The following is an 18,196-nucleotide window of genomic DNA, read 5'->3' as shown; positions in this document are numbered from 1 at the left end:
TCGTGGTAGTAGTGTGAGGCCAGACCTAGGCTACTGCACAAGTAACTGACAGAATAGAATATATTACGATAACGATTCCTCCTACGTCACCTGTAACACATTCTTAAGAGTAATGTTTAGAGCAGTTAGTGGCATCGGTGTGAGGCAAGACGTACAAGATAATTATGTATAAAAAAAAAGTGTAACAGACGAGAAAAGGAACGAAAAGTAAGGAAAAGAAAAAATCGCCATGGAAAACGTGTAACGAAATCAATAAAGCCTTATAATAATCCTCCCCTCTCAGTGTCTGTATCATTTTATTTATTTATTTAGAGCAGTTCGTGGCACCTATGGGAGGCGAGGGCAGAGTGGTTGCCATACACAGCCTTGACTTGCTCCACGCCGAACTGTCCGTAGATGAAGACGGCCTGCGGGGGGAAGCCCAACTGACGCAGGGAGAAGAGCGTCGAGATGGACATGGTCGGTCCCCCACAGATTACAACCTGCGTCAGTGTTTAGATCAGATTATCTCTCTCTCTCTCTCTGTCTACCTGGCTATGTCTATATCTATCCACCCATCCATCCATATATCTGTATCTATCTATTTATGTACTCTATACTCATACATCCATCTATACGTATGGATGTATCTATCTATATCTGTCTATTCATCCATCCATCTATCACTATGTATGTATCTATCTATCTATATCTGTCTATCTACCTATCTATCTATCCATCTGTCTATCTGTGTAGTTACTCTTCTGCATTCTGCCACCCACCTTATGTTTGGCTCCGTTGGGTTTGGTGATGTACTTGTTGAGGAGTTTTGTATCAATGTATCCCTCCTCCCCCTGCCACCCCTCACCTCCCTCACCCACACTGTACACCACGCGAAGGCGACTGTCCTTAGCTGCGGCAGGAAAGAGATACAGTCAAGCCTCTCTCTTTCTCTCTCTCTGGTGTAAGACGGAGAATAAATCGCTAAGGAAGAGTAACGAAATCTCCAAAACCACATAGAATTAAAAATGAAAAAAAATCTCACTCACCAGCATACCCATCCAGCTCTGCCTTATAGAGTATCTCCTGCGGGGTGTTGGCGTAGTAAATGAGAGTGAATTTGGTGGTGTCTGTGGGGCTGTGTGTGAGGGACCGTAGGAACTGCACCCCTGGAGTCACGCCCCCTCCACCAGCCACCACCGTCACCTCATCCACGCTGCTTTCAGAGTATTCCAGTCCTCCACACGGGCCCTGGAACTCCACCTGGTCGCCTACAAGGAAAGTTACGCCCGTTAAAACTGAGTACGAGGAGACACTATATAAAAAAGAAAAAAAACGCTGTCACCTCATCCACACTGCTTTTTGTGTATTCCAAACATTCAAACAGGCTCTGGAACTCCACCTGATCACCTACAGGAAAAATTGCGTCCGAAAAAAAAAAAAATGCGAGTGCGTGAAGTGTAGTCTGTTTTAAGACACTGCAGTATAGCCTCATCCACGCTGCTTTGAGTGTTTTCCAGTTGACATGAGCCCTGCACCTCCCCATAGTCCCCTGTACAGAATATTACGTCCGGATTATGAAACCTAAGTAGGCTAAGGGGTAGACACGCTCCTGAATTTTGACTTTTTTTTTCCTTATGGAACACCTGAGATGTAATTCCTCCAGTGTACGCTAGACCTCCACATGGATCCTATTAATTCATTTGGTCACCTGCTGAGAGACGGACTACATGAATATAATAATGTCAGTAGCAGCAGTGGTTGTAGTAGTAGTAGCAGTAGTAGTAGCAACAATAACGTCCTCTGATCTGTGCATCGTGCCTACCTTTCTGCAGCGCCCTGAAGTAGTTGGACACAAGCCCCTGCGTCTCATAGCGTAGCACTACCTCCAGCCTCCCGTAGTCGTCTGGCCGCGACACGGGGGAGAAGTACCGAATGTGCTCCTTGCCCTCTATATTCACGCGCACCTGTAAGCATCACAATCATCACTACTCTTATCACTGTGAACATCAGTATTATCACCATCATTTTCATTAGTCGTTATCAACAACAATAATGCACAGCGCCCAGAAGTTTGACACAGGGTCCTAAATCATATCTCTTTTTCCCATCCATGTAATAATAATAATAATAATAATAATAATAATGATGATTATAATAATAATAATAATAATAATAATAATAATAATAATAATAATAATAACACCACACAACTCACCGCCACATACTGTCCAGGGTAGCATCCAGTGTGGTTGGTGGGGCTGGGTAGGGTGAAGGTAAAGGAGGTGGTGTTGTGAGTCAGGTCCTGTCTGTGGGCTAGGGTGAGGGGCGTCCAGTGCTCAGGTCTTAGTGCTGCTTCGTGAACAGTACCGTCCCTCTCTGTTATGGCCTGTGGAGATAGTTACATGGATAGATAGATGGATGAATAGATAGACTGATAGCCATTCTTGTCTGTTATGGCCTGTGGAGATAGATATATGGATAGATAGATGGATGAATAGATAGACTGAGAGCTATTCTTGTCTGTTATGGCATGAGGAGATAGTTACATGGGTAGATAGATGGGTGAATAGATAGTCTGACAGCCATTCTTCTCTGTTATGGCCTGTGGAGATAGTTACATGGGTAGATAGATGGATGCATAGATAGCAAAGATAGACAGACATAAATAGACAGACAGAAACCGGGCAGCCGAGCCGTCTCATTATATCAGTGCCACTGCGTGAAGGCATCCCTCTCCAACACTAAATGGAGAGAGAGAGAGAGAGAGAGAGAGAGAGAGAGAGAGAGAGAGAGAGAGAGAGAGAGAGAGAGAGAGAGAGAGAGAGAGAGAGAGAGAGAGAAATACCTGAGAGCGCGCAGCAGGTGGCGCGGTATTGAACGGATTAAGGAAGTCAGTATCCTGGTAGGTGGTGGCCCCCTTATCTCCAGTCCGAGCCTTCCCCTCCTTCTCCTGCCGCGCCTCCTCCAGCAGTCTCTTCCCCAGGGCTTCTTTCTGCTCCACCGATAGCTTCTTCACCTCTCGCTGCACCACACGTTCGTTGCTCATCTCCTCCCTGGCAGGTAGATAGATAGATAAGGACAGAATGATTGACTGATATAGGTAGACAGACTGACCAGGTGACAGACAGATAGACAGAAAAATAGATAGCTTATGGTGACTGACCGAGAAACAAACAGACAGATGGACAGACGGAGATAACAGACAGACAAGATAAATTTCCAGATTGACGGATTTAAAGCCTAACAGTGCCGAGATGCCCAACGTAGTTTTCTGTCCAATAATGTTCGCTTTATTCAAGACTAATAGCTAATTATACAAGTCTGATTCACCGGTATATTACAGCTATCTATCTATCGTAAGGCGCCTTAATCCCGTTAGGGGCGGCCACAAACAAATCGCCTCCATGTCGCCCTGTCCCCTGCCATTTCACTGACCTCCCCCAAACTCAAACCCCCTCGTTCATATACCTCTCTGCTCCATCCCTCCATCTTCTCCTAGGTCTCCCCCTCCCCTCCCCCTCCACCTCACTCACATACACTCTCCTAGTTAGTCTCTCACTCTCCTTCCTCTCCACAGCTAAAACGTAAACTTCAAAATATTCACCAAAGATCGATGGACGTAAAGCCTGTCAGTGCCGCAATGCCCACCAGGTTCCGGAGTATCTCGTTGGAAGGCGCCATCACCCAGCCCGCCTTCCCGTCACGATACAGACGCTCCAGCCCAAGATCAGTCTGACGCCAGTATAATTTAGTGTGGATAAAGCTCAGTGTATTCCAAGCTGCACACACACACACACACACACACACAGAGCTCAAAGGTACAAATTACAAAAAGTTTCCAATAAAAATACAAAATATATACTCAGAAGCATTACGAAAAATTCTGTTGGAAGATATATTAACTGAATGTAAAGTCCAGTAGTTAAAAATAAAAAGATTTGCCCTAAATTTCAAGCAACGTTCATAATACAGGTTTCTAAACGTAAAATTTCTCTCACCTTGTATCCCTCGCCCCCACAAGCACGCAACATACGCTCCGTCACTGATGCAACATTCTTAGCTGCCGAGAATTTAAGTTGCCATAGCCAGTGGATGTTCAGCGTCCTGGGAATCAAAGTAGAAGGGGAATAAATTATGTTTTTGTTCTTAGCATCAGCATTTCAGTTGCAATAGCCGGAGAATCAGCGTCCTGGGAATTACAAGGAGAGGGGAGTAAGTCACCTGTTTTTCTCTATTATTGCGATATACTGGTGTCTTTTATTCACTTATTTGTACCCATACCTCTCTCTCTCTCCGTACCTGGGTGTGAGCGAGGTGTCGGCGTGGATGTCCCAGTTGTTGTTGTCAGTGGTGCTATCAAGCGTCTGAGCCAGAAGGAAATTCATACAACGCGTAGTGTTCGTATCGATAATGGATTCGCCTATGTAGTCCTGAAACGGTACAGTTTCTCAGTTTATTCTTTTGTGTGTGTGTGTGTGTGTGTGTGTGTGTGTGTGTGTGTGTGTGTGTGTGTGTGTGTGTGTGTGTGTGTTCAGGTCGATTACTGCTTATGTATTTCTGAAATTATACGTTTGGTCACTTTATTAAACTTTTTATTAGGCGGAGGGTGCATGAGTGAGCCCTTCTTACACCATCCTCATCTGTCCAATCTCTCCCCTATACCATCCTCATCTCTCCAGTCTCTTCGTTATGCCAATCCCTCTATCCACTCTCTTCGTTATGCCAATCCCTCTATCCAGTCTCTTTGCTATACCAACCCCTCTATTCAGTCTCTTCGTTATGCCAACCCTTCTATCCAGTCTCTTCGTTATGCCAATCTCTCTATCCACTCTCTTCGTTATGACAACCTCTTCTATCCAGTCTCTTTGCTGTACCAACCCCTCCATTCAGTCTCTTCGCTATGCCAATCCCTCCATCCACTCTCTTCGTAATGCCAACCTCTTCCATCCAGCCTCTTCTCTCCACCTACCTGTATAACGGGGTAGTCAGCAACGGTCATGCCTACGTCAGCATGGGCAGCGCGGGTGACATGACGACGGGCTAAGTCTATGCTGGCCAGAGCTATGCCAGACCAGCAGCATGACGTCAGCAGCAGGAAGTAGGCGTCCACACACTCCTCCATTATCTGAGAAGCAAAATATATAAATAAATAAAATAGAAAATGATTCGCAGGGAACAAAGGAGAGAAAACATATCAAAGCGAGCAAGCCTTCATTATCTTGAGATAGAGAGAGAGAGAGAGAGAGAGAGAGAGAGAGAGAGAGAGAGAGAGAGACATATGGAATGAAAGAAAGAAGCAGGATATTAAAAGAGTCCTCTATGATCTGTGACGCAAGGAAAGGGATGGACTGAAGGAGAGGAAAGATATGAACACACACACACACACACACACACACACACACACACAGAAGCAATAAATCTCTCTCTCTCTCTCTCTCTCTCTCTCTCTCTCTCTCACACACACACACACACAGAAGCAATAGTTCTCTCTCTCTCTCTCTCACACACACACACACACACACACACACACACACAGAAGCAATAGTTCTCTCTCTCTCTCTCTCTCTCTCTCTCTCTCTCTCTCTCTCTCTCTCACACACACACACACACACACACACACACCTTCCTGCCGTCCGTGGGTGCACCAATCATACGGTCGGTGGTGAAGGCGCCCTCCACCAAGATAGGGCCAGACTGGTTAGCATGCATCCCAAGGGCGCTCCACTCGTCCATTGTAGCTCGTACCTCGTCCTGGAAAAGAAAAAGACAATGTACAGTTACATTAGATTAGGTTGGGTTAGATTTGGGTAGGTTAGGTTAGTTTAATTCAGTTTACAAGTTCGTAGGTTGGGTTAGATTTGGGCAGGTTAGGTTAGGTTAATCCAGTTTACAAGTTCGCGCTAACTCCCTGCCCACCTTATAGACGAGGAAGAATGCAAGCTTGGAGTAGTGTCCTTCAAACTCCGGGCTAACGGTCATAATGGAGTAAAAGTCGGCATACCCAGCGCTGGTGCACCACGAGCCGAACTTCAGCAGCCGCACCGAACTGTCGTCCAGGTACCGCACTTTGGACGAGAGCGGAAACCAGTCGTGGCTGCCTGATGAATGAAATAAAATATGAATAGCAATGAAAAATGTTAATTTTTCATTCATTCATTCATTGCCAGACGCCATGTATCCCAGACAGGGTGGCCAAGGGCTTAAGAGTTAATTGTTTTACAGGGAGGGGCACTAATCCTCCACCAACCCCACTTGACGTAGGGATGCCAACAGCATCTGGTGCTCCCAGGCGGTCACCCATCCAAGTACTAACCAGACCCAACGTTGCTTAATGTTAATGAAAATGAAATAAATAAATGAAATCAGAGAACTAAATGCGTCACAGTATGAATAAGTAGTTTGGTCTCATTTTATTAACTGTCATAATCGTAATAACTCGGGCTGGACTGTAGCTGCTATGTCAACTAACACAAGACGATTTTATTCAACTGAGTGAGTTATAGGAGCCTCAGAGCTCATGATACTTGAACTTCAGTGTCTGAGTTATGTAAAACTTCATTATCATTCTGCAATTTACTTATGCGTGTAAAAAGTATGCTAATTCCACCATGTATTCCAGAGGTAGAACTTCCAGGTCATTTGAAGATTTCATTTAGCCGATATCACACACACACACACACACACACACACAGTCAGACAAAAGCATCACTACTACCATCATTTCTCTCTCTCTCTCTCTCTCTCTCTCTTTCTCACCAGTAGCGGGATCGGATGCAGAGACAGCCCCCAACAGTTTCTCGCTCACAATGCGTCTTAGTAGCGTTTGGATGTGGGTGTTGTTGTGATGGCGATACAGCATGGTGGAGACTGCGGTGGTGTGCATGGCTGTGGAGAGAGAGAGAGAGAAAGAGAGAGAGAGAGACAGACAGACAGAGAGAGACAGACAGAGAGAGAGAGAGAAATGGGGTATTTTAATATATTGTAGTGAGTGAGTAGTAGTATAGTAGTAAGAATAAAAACAATAATAATAATGTTGAAAATGATAACAGTACTGTAATATAATAATAATAATAATAATAATAATAATAATAATAATAATAATGACGATAAGAATAATAACACAATTAATGCACAAATCAACTATACTTAATTGCCAACCGATTTAATTCATTCCCCAAGCAATATTGTTCATGTAACTGACAATCGATTTTAATTCCCAAAGTACCAAAGCTCTAGAATCAACTTAATCAATTCCCAATGCTGCTCAACTGACTAAATATCATGGCGGTGGCAGGACATCCGTAGCGGGCCAGCGTCTCCACAATGGCGGCGCAGCAGACGTGGTTTTGCCCCATCCCGCCATATTTCTTGGGGATGATGAGGCCCAGTAACCCTAGTTCGGCCAGGGCATCCACGCTTTCTCTCGGATAATGGTAGCTGCGGTCGTTTTGGATCTGAAGAAAGGGATAAATAAACCTTTCAGCCCTAGGACGTAATTTCTGTTATTTTTGCAGCTAAGATTTTATTCACATTAGGGAAAATATTCAAGCGAGTCACATGGAGAGACAGACTGATGAATGAGGAAGTGAAGGAGCGTTGTGGTGTGGATGTGGATGTGATAGGAAGCGTTAGGAGAAACACACTGAGGTAGTTTGGCCATGTGGAGAGGATGGAGAGTGAGAGACTGACGAGGAGAGCGTATGTGAGTGAGGTGGAAGGGGGAGGGAGGGAGGGAGAGGCCAAGGCTGAGATGGAAAGATGGAAGGGAGAGGTATATGAGAGAGGGGGGCGTGAGCTGGGAGCAGGGCAATGAAATGGTGGGGGACAGGGAGACATGGAGGCGATTTGTTTCTGGCCACCCCTTACGGGATTAAGGCGTCTGGAAATAGATAGACAGACGTTAAGGAAGGCTGCATCTTGTCCTACTTACCGCTCGGAGTCGTATCTTGGCCTACTTACTGCCTCGGATCGTACTGTCTACCCACACAACACCTACTGACCATACCTACTTACTGCCTGAAGTCGTATTTTGGCCTACTTACCGCCTGGATTAGCACTATCTACCCACACACCTACTAACCATACCTACTTACCGCCTGGGGTCGAATCTTGGTGCGGCATACTTCCACCAGTCTGTCCCTCAGTTGCTTCTGCTCCATCGTAAGTAGGAAGTCAGGGTCGAACTCACTGCCCAGACCCCAGAACTCGCGATCACCCCACTGCTTCATCTGTAAGTAGGTCCGTAAGTAGGTAGGGTGCTTCGTTAGTCAGACTCGGAATGTAGCCTACTTCCACTGCATAACATATACGTAGGTAGGTAAAGAAGGGAGATAGGAAGGTTAGTAGGTAGGTATGTAGGTAGCGACAAAAGAAACTAGCAAAGCACAAGACATATATGGGTGACGGAGTGTAGGAGGCTAGGTACACACACACACACACACACACACACACACACACACACACACACACACACACACACACACACACACCATGGTCGAAATTCTGCTACTTCCCTTTTCCCTCCCTTTTCTTTCTTCCTTCCCTTTTCCTTCCTCTTTTATTCTCTCCCTTCCCTCTCTTTCTCTACAGTTTTAGATGCATTTCCCCCTTACTTTACCTCTCTCTCTCTCTCTCTCTCTCTCTCTCTCTCTCTCTCTCTCTTTCAGCTCCATATATCATCCCTCTTCCCCTCCTTCCTCAGCTGTACACACACACACACACACACACACACACACACACACACACAGACGGTAACACTACACCTCTTTAATCTATGTGGCATCTGTGTACTCCCATAAACCAGTTCAGACCGATGACGTCATATTCAAATTTATTCTTTTCCCTTCCAGACATTTTTATTCAGGTTAGGAAGAAGAAAAAGGAGGAGGAGGAGGAGGAGGAAGAGGAGGAGGAGAAAGACGAAGATGAAAAAGAACGCTTACATTAATACTTAGCGATTACACAAGAATCCTAAACACTCTCAGCTCCTAGGACTCACTCTCAGCTCCTAGGACTCACTCTTAGCTAAATAAATCGTGTGGTGCTAGCTGAGAAGAATGCTAGAGTTGTTCCGACCAAGAGTGGGTTTAAGGAAACTTTTGCTAAGTCAAGTTTTCCCCTAGAACACGATCGTTACCGCAAAAGTCCATGACCTGTATTCTCGTTGTTTAATGAAACTCCCTAGCAACTCTTCCTTGGCGATTTATTTTTGGTCACGGTCTGTCATTATAATTTTGTACGTTATTTTAAGGTGAATGATGATACTGGAATAATTTAAATAACACAGAAGAGGATAGCAAGGTGTGATAAGCAAAATAAATCGCTTAGAAAGAGGCGTTGGGAAGCTACTTTAACTGACGGGAATACGTGTCCCTGTTACATCGAGATCTCCAATTATAATGCAGGGTAAACTGAGACTAGAGGGAAACCAACTGAGTCTTCTAGTCTGACCGGCTCAAGAATCAGTCTGGCCCTTATAGTTGCCACCTAGACCTGTGTGTGTGTGTGTGTGTGTGTGTGTGTGTGTGTGTGTGTGTGTGTGTGTGTGTGTGTGTGTAGGAAACAGTGACAGTATCTTTTCTTCAGCCATTAATTTTCCATAATACGGATTAATATTCTCTTATGTTATCTATATGGCTTTAATATCGACAGAGTTTGCATAAGCACAAGAGGATATACTGTGGTGCTGAGTACAAAATAAATCGCTTAGGGGAATGTGTTACGAAATCACCCCAGCCACTTAGATTATGCAAGGGAGAGGCGGTGGTTCAGAAGACAGCCATACAGTCTTGCTTTGCTTATTTGGGTGTAGTGATGTTGTTAGCGTCCACCCAGTAAACACGAAGGCAGTCAGCGGGGCACGAATCCACATCCTTGAGCGTCCTTACAACATGACTGCCAAACCAAGAGAGCCATCGAATCGTTGAACACATTTACACGATGCTAAAGTCACAGGGCAGGGTAGAAGGAAGGTAGCACAGACCCAAGACAGATGGTGAAACAGGAGACAACTGAAGTAGACAGCGGTATGGTGTAGGTTTCTCCACTCGTCCTCGCTCTCATGATGATGTAACAGGTAAGGGAGCGTGGGAGTGCCGGGCATGCTTATGCAAGACACCAGCTGTGACGGTGCCCCCAGCTTCAATTCAAACCTCCAGTTGCAAAACCCCAAATCATATTTTTTTAATGCTAAAAAGGAAGGTCTAAGGACAGGAAACCTCTAAAAAGTTGCTCTTCGCAGAAGGAGGATCAAAAGAGCCAAAATCATGATTCGTTCATTTCGGGATGCCTGAAATAAAGAGTGTGTAGGGAGCAAAAATAAAATAAATAAAAGACATCCACAGGCTGAGCTGGTTAGGGATATGCCGGTAAATACAGTACACAAACAAACAACAAACACTTGACATGTGTAGATATACGAGTACTTTGGACTTCACCCTCTCCTGGCCAGAACAAGTTGCAACCCTAGTATTTCATTCCTGCGAACATCAATTATCATCAGCTGAGCGTGTCATGGCAGCCTGGATGTAAATACTATAATCATTAACCCTCACATGGACGGGACAAATCTAGTATTCTACTCCAGCTAACGCCAGATGATTTTATTCAGCTGAGAGTGAGCCGTAGGAGCTTGAGTGTTCAGCAAATAGCAACAGCAGTTAAAACCTTATAAAACAAAAATTCATTACCAAGGTGGGAGAGTGGGTGGCTTTTAAACACGCTTCTTTTATTGGAGGCCCTGAAGACGGGGACATATTTTCCTAATATGTCAATTATATGAAATAAATAAATAAATATAGATAAATAAACAAACACAATATCGACCTAATCTGCACCAATACCATAACAGGGATTATAAAGGTGTAATAGGTATGAAAATTAACTTTCATGGGAGCTGAAGTGTACAGTAGTCAGCACTAATCTTCGCATGGTCGAGACGAGATTTTATTTAATTTTGGAGGAACTTTTCGAATGGGAGTAGTTAAATATAGCCTTCATTAACCCTTTGAATACTAATGGTATGTCTTGGGTTGAATAAAGTCGCCTGGTAGTAACAGGAATACGATAAGTACATTAAACTGAGGGGGAAGGACAGTCCATCTCTCAAGATTAGGCCTACGTGGATTCTGTCAGCAAGATTCAACCTCTTGATTATGACGACTTTTTTTTTTTTTTTTTTTTAATGCTGTTCCTAGTCGATTTCACTCAGCGTAAGAGAATTTTCGGATTGGAGGTTAGAAATGTAGCCTTCACTACCCCATACGATACGTCTCCCCAGAACTGTATATATAATCATAAGAAAGTGGTAAGAAATAATAAAAAAGTCACGTCGTGCTGGGTTAAGCAAAAGGTTACGTAACTTTGGGGAAAATTATACATGGAATGCTGTAGATCTGCCGTTTTATAGTTAAGCTTTATGGATACGGTATCCAAATAAAGTACGGTACAAAATTATATAAATATATTTTACGAACTTACCATGAACACTGACATACCCCCCCCCCTCCCAGTAGGCTTATTTAACAGGATACCGGCCAGATAACGGATTAAAGTCTCTCTCTCTCTCTCTCTCTCTCTCTCTCTCTCTCTCTCTCTCTCTCTCTCATATGCTGTTTTACACCTGCTATTTGTTACTGTTTTACAGTGTATGGTATTACACGCACACAACTACACGACATAACCTCCTATAGCAACTGTGGCACAACCTTGAACATAATTATAGCTTGTGGGCAAAGCCCAAACTTTACTAGAGAAATATTTAACAAATTTACAAACAACAGAAATAACAGATGTAGATTCCACGTTTGACTGTGGTAGGTGGGGGCGCTCACCATCTACTCATTCGATGTAGTGCTGCTTTCGTTTTCGTTCTTCCTTTTCTGTCTTTCTTGACTCGACACTGACTGACCTGCCAAATGGCTTCCTGTTCACCAGGAAACCATTTACTATGCAGGGTGGCAACCATATAACCATATTATGGCGCCTGGTGGTTTAGTGGGTAATTAACCCATTAGTGACCTGAGCTCCTGTGAGAGGGAATAAGCGTACCGCCCTCCGCCTACCGGCTCATAGTCGCGAAGCTCATAGGTCCCTACCCTGGGGTTCCCTTCTTCATTAAATTTTGAAAATGCCCAGTTCTGTCAATTATACTGGAAGCTGGGCACCAGAAGCTCATAGAGTTGCCAGTGTTTAACCCATTAGTGGCCAGAGTTCTTGTGATAGGGATTTTGCTGGACGGGTGCTAAGCGTACCGCCCTCCGCCTATCGGCTCATAGTCGCGAAGCTCATAGGTCCCTACCTCGGGGTTCCCTTCTTCGTTAAATTTTGAATATGCCCAGTTCTGTCCATTATACTGGAGGCTGGGCACCAATCGGTTAAAGTGCTCCAATCGGATTGAGCCTGTGTAGGTTTATATCCAAGGGAAGGTAGGAGTTTATTGCTCGCGTAATGCCGCTCGGGGATGAGCGAGGCTGGTCACTCTCATTTTAAACGTTAGGACCAACTTGCCTAGTCCCGTGTTCCTACGCTTCTTTTGGGGCAACATAGGAATGGATGATGATGAATGGATGGCAGGATGGATTCCACATTTGTATATTTTCTGGGGTACAAGACCACTTTAGTCCATTTCAGACTACTGTACTCTTTGTAAGGATGTGACCAGTTAAGCTACGATGCTTCAGGGTCACTACTCGTCTGAGTACCGTGGGAAGACTTGCCAAATACGTACACACGTTTTTGTTCCTCCGGTTCGATAACGTACTTTAACTTGTTTTCTTACCATTTACAGATGATTTTATTCAAAGTAGGACCTTTAGTGATGAAGAGATTGAGGAAAGCTACATATATCTCCTTCAAATCGATTAATCTAGCAGCAATTAATGGTCTGGAAATAACAAGAATAATAATTACGACAATGTCAACGACTTCAAGGGGTTAAGCCACTAATCCGTGTGTTTTCACCTGACAAAGATCTCCGACCTCCTGATCAGATCAGTTAAAGGGCAAATGTTGTCAGACTGGAGGATAAATCTGCAATAAGGAGACTCATTCCTACCTCATGGCCCACCGAATTTCATGCATCCAAAATTCAAGAGTCCCTCACACAACAGACCGACTTTTATCGTCTATTTATATATATATATATATATATATATATATATATATATATATATATATATATATATATATATACAATCCTTCTGTCAAGTTAGTAAGTACATCTGTCAATTTTCAAGGAGCTAGGGCGAGTATTTTCAAAACAAATGATTGAACTATCTGTCAATACGAATGTTATGTAACTTCATCATATATACTACATTATCACCACAATTATCGATGCGATTTTATTGGCATGTACTCAAGGGATAGATAAATTTTAATGTTATGTTTGACCGATACACAGAGTAACCAACCAACCTTGCTGGAGAGTTAAAAACAAGTGCGTCTACTCCACACCGTTGCTAGGAAGGGACTGGAGTGACTATAATGAATGTGTGTGGGGCGGGACTCGGGAGGGAGACTACGCCAAGGGGGAAGAATGCATCCTCTTGTCGTTCCTCAGTTCACTCTCTTCTCTCGCTTCCCTCGCCTACAACTCCAGTGACTCCACCGTTCTCTCTATCTTTCTCTTTAATCTCGTTCGTTCCATCTTTTCTTCTCTGTTGCTCATTCCGTTCATCCTATGCCCTTTTTGTTGTTGCCTTTTCATCTTCCTTCGGCTGTTCCTTTTCTTTTCTCCTTCTTATTCCATTATTTTTCTTCTTTCCCATTGCTCACTCCGTTCATCCCCTTTCGTTGTTCTTTGATTTTCCTCCGTCTGTTCCTGTTTCTCTCTCTCTCTCTCTCTCTCTCTCAGTCCTTTTTTGTCCTCTGACGCATTTTCTGATCCCTTCTTTTTTTTTTGTTAATACCCCTATATGTGTGTGTGTATATAAATATATATATATATATATATATATATATATATATATATATATATATATATATATATATATATATATATATATATATACACCAGACAGCCTAAGCCACTTGATAGAGATACATTGGCTGTATCGTCCCCACTTCGGTTGGGATAGGCCGGTCCTGCAGTGGACACAAAACCGCTGATGAGATATATAGATATAGATAGATAGATAGATAGATAGTACAGTGTCCCAGGAATTTATGTACTTGTACAATACTAACTTCAGAAGGGAGAGAAAGCATATGTGCCAAAAATTTATCTACAGTATAGTACTACCTTCCGTAGGTAATTTCTGAGGTCATTCAAAGTCCTAAATGTTGTATGAACCTATGTTGAATTCAAAACGGTTATGAAGTAATGGCTATTTAAATTTGAAGTGGTAGTGGGAGAAAAAAAAATGGGAGAAATGGAGTTCCCCCGAGCTAAGCCTTGTATTGGACTATAGCCTATAGCCCCGCTAGGGTTACAGGAGTGAGCTACCACTCCCTGCACGGCAGCCCGGGCGAGGCTCGAACTTGCAATACCCCGATTACGAGTCCGGCGTGTTACCACTGTGCTACCATGCCCCCCGGTAGTGGGAGAAATTATCTACTTCCATGAGTACAGTCAAGGGACAGGGACAGAGGACCCATCCCTCATCAAACAGTAAGCTGAGTGGGAAGAGTCATTCAGCATTTACTTATATTTCTCTTTATTCATTCAAGCACTGATCACTGCTACCTGGGTTGTTTCCTTTACTGTTCAACATTAGATGTTATAAAATTAGTGGCCTATTTAAACCCTGAAATCTAGTATTAGATGCAGAAGCAAATCTTGGAGCACTCCTGTCCATGTCCATCTAGCTGCTCGTTACTTTTTTCTTAAGAGGTGCTGTACTTCATTTCTCTAGATTTTAGCTGGGTCTCTAGTATCTAACTGGTACAGCATTTTCATGCCAGTTAGACTTCTTACTATTAAACTTTCAACTAGAAAGGGTATAAAGGTTTCATCATGCCCCCCACTACTAGGGGCCTCTGCTAAAGAGAGAAAATGAAAGGTAATATCAGCAGCAGCAGCAGCATCGTGGTCTCTTTTTTCAACCACAAGCAATTAGGATAGATTGGCAATTATCGACAGCATGCCCAGTGAAATGGGTCACTCATTACACATAAACACTGTAAGGAACCTACAGGACAACCCCAAAGAAGTTGACCTGCAGCCAATAGGTCTTCTCAGCCAAGCATAAGAAACAACCACTCACCATTCAAATCCCTGGAATCCTGAATCTACCTCACAGGCCTAAGTAGACACAATTTTTTTGGTACAGAACATAAAAAGATGTCACTATTAAAAGATTTAATTTCATTTAAATGCAGGGAAAAAAGATCCTGTTAAGACTATGACTTTATTCTTCACTTCATTACAATATCATCCTTCTGATTCATAATTTTCTGCATTGACAAACATACTTAAATATACTTCCTTAATAACTTAGTAAGCCACACATCACAACTGCATTCACTGAAAAAATAAATAGATTTACATCTCACTATAATACATTCCATAACTGCTCATGGTATGCTATGCTACACTAATAATAATAATATAAATAATAATAATAATAATTTATAGAATCAACATATTAACCCCTTCAGGCCAGGCATATTACTGTTTTATTCTTGCTTTCTCCATGATGATTTAATTTAGTTTCAGAGTCTTTGGTGGGGTTTGCTATTGCAGACCCCTTCACTCTGCATTTTATACCGGCTTCAACCACTTGATTTTATTCACCTTAGGACAGACTTTTCAAACTGGACACGCTAATTTACGTCCTTTGAAAATCATCTGGTAGCATTAAGAACAGAGTTAATAACTACATCACCGGATGGAAGAGGTAAACATCTTCATTAAAAGGGGTCATTCCCAGGTTAAATAAATTCATCTTGAGTTGTTATTCTGACTCCAGGGTCATCTGAAACATAAATCCATGGAAACGTAAGCTGAAGCTGCCAATTCCTGCGCTCCTTTCAGAAGATAAGGAAGGAACTGAGGGACATTTGTATGACCAGGCAATGGAGCCACCCAGCTATCTTAATGCCACCACAGAAAGGGTTCCCTCGTCTGTGCCACTGTCTTGGAATAACAAGAACAAAATATGAAATATGTCACTACACTCAAGGGGTTAATATATTTGAGAGAGAGAGAGAGAGAGAGAGAGAGAGAGAGAGAGGAGAAATAAAGTTCAGAATGCAGAACACAACTGGCTAACTTTTAACTAACCAAGGTATTTACATCATTTTCTGACTATGCCATATATCCATTACCACTGCTAAATGTATCTCATTCACCCCTTCAGTCCAATGATGTATTTTTTATTTTGTTCTTGCTACTATCACACAATTCTACTGTATTCACCTTTGGAGGGAAATCAAGTAAGGTTGTCCAGATGACTTGACCAAACTTAGAGAATATTATTAGCACCAGAGGAGATACAGTCACTAGCTCCTCCACAACTACATATTCCTTCCACATTTAGTATTGTCTTGTAGCAGCAAAAATAAAACAAATATGACTTCAGCCTGAGGGGGTTAAGAATAATACAGAAACCATAATTCATGATCAGAAATCTAGCTATGTACTCCAGAAACAAAAATTAGGGTGTAGAAATACTATAATTAACAAGAAGCAGGATATGCCAGTAACAAACATCAAAGTAACTTGAATATAAATACTGCCTTTCATAATTATTGTCATGGTCCAAATATAAATCCTTTTAAAGTACCATACAGAACATTATGTTAGCATCAAAATTTCTTATACTGTCTCGCTGTCAAATCAAACTATCGTACTTTAATCTGATAATAAAAATTTTGTACTCAAAGATATAATCATATTCAGTCTCCAATTCTATTTTAACATGATTCATACTGTACATAATATCGCAGTTTCCCGCTACCATAGAGAACATTATGTTAGCATCAAAATTTCTTATACTGTCTTGCTGTCAAATCAAACTACTGTACTTTAATCTGATAATAAAAATTTTGTGCTCAGAGATGTAATTCATATTCGGTCTCCATTTCTATTTTGACATGATTCATACTGTATATACATAATATTGCACTTTCCCACTTATACTGAAAACATGAAAACTAAAAATTTCCTCTGTACACTAACAAAAAACAGATACCAATTCACAGAACACTTAGCATATCTGACTATGAAAATTCAACAACTATATTAAAAGTATCTGAGAAAAGATGCACAGCATGGTAAATGGACTAACATGAAAACACCTGCCATGTTAACCTTTTCAGTCTGATGATATACTACAATATTTATTTTACTCCTGATACCTCTAGATGATTTTATTCAGCTACAAAGAATGCCCTGGTAGTAAAGGGTTAATGACGCCAAGTAAAGTCATCTACTGTTAGCAAGAACAAAGTACCAGTAAATATTAATGTACATCAATGGGCCACAGATGTTAACATACAGGCCAATACTCTCATCTGAATGTGAACCTAGTGGATTGCATGCCAAAGCTACCCTTCTGCAATCCACCATTCTCCTGTCAAGGGATGGAGGGAGCTGAGACATTTGTATATATCAGTACTTTACAGCATATGTAATTAATTCAACAGAGCTGCCCGCACCTCTGTTGATAATGTACAGTACAGTATTTCATCTGGGGAAAAAAAAAAGTACAGTACGAGCAGTCCTTGTCAGAAGTCAGGGATGTGAGAAAAATATCAGCTTTGACCACACAACTGTTACAGTAAACTAGGTGAAAGTAGAAGTTAATATTTTAAATAAGCATTTTATCTTAATTTCCTGCATACTTAGAAGCAAAAACATATAGCAAAAGGGGAGACTTAAAACAAGGACTCATTCTACTGTACCACAAACTAACAAGCAATCATGTATAAGGTGGTATTCATAACATTCATACTACAGTGAAATGTCTTTAACCCTTCAAATCCTCTGATTTCTACTGATTAAACAAATATCTAGTGTTAGCCCATACAAAATTCTTAAGTACTGATAGCAGAGAAATGGTTAAACGAAAAGGTCTCATGCTCCTTTGACTGTATGATTTCTCTCAGTTGCACAAATTTGTCTGGTAAAGTATTAGCAAAAATAAAAAACATAAGTGCACCAAACATAGTGAAATACTTACTGTCCAGCAAACCTGAGACAAAACACTTCCAGGTCATGAGGTATTCCAGACATTCAACAGCAAATTCAATCCAGCATTATCAAAGCCAA

The 18,196-nt window shown here is 42.2% G+C and overlaps 1 protein-coding gene across 1 annotated transcript; it reads right to left on the bottom strand.

The window, feature by feature from the left end:
- Window positions 1-308: 308 nt before the first annotated feature.
- Window positions 309-13,436, bottom strand: LOC145410372 (uncharacterized). Its single transcript, XM_080280524.1, has 16 exons — window positions 13,399-13,436; window positions 8,076-8,210; window positions 7,256-7,436; window positions 6,739-6,867; window positions 5,899-6,080; window positions 5,605-5,733; window positions 4,952-5,107; window positions 4,282-4,412; window positions 3,981-4,086; window positions 3,587-3,714; window positions 2,828-3,035; window positions 2,198-2,368; window positions 1,805-1,946; window positions 1,029-1,250; window positions 762-892; window positions 309-482 (listed from the first exon to the last, which is right to left on the bottom strand). The coding sequence occupies exons 2-16, from the start codon at window positions 8,208-8,210 to the stop codon at window positions 309-311; spliced, it is 2,325 nt and encodes a 774-aa protein (XP_080136650.1). The 5' UTR covers window positions 13,399-13,436.
- Between the last annotated feature and the right edge of the window lie 4,760 nt (window positions 13,437-18,196).

This window comes from Coenobita brevimanus, chromosome 85, assembly GCF_032717465.1.
Source record: "Coenobita brevimanus isolate Jiangsu-jjx chromosome 85, ASM3271746v2, whole genome shotgun sequence".
Lineage (NCBI taxonomy): Eukaryota > Metazoa > Arthropoda > Malacostraca > Decapoda > Coenobitidae > Coenobita > Coenobita brevimanus.
Note: the sequence above shows the minus strand (reverse complement) of the source record. Positions and strands in the feature narration are given on the sequence as shown.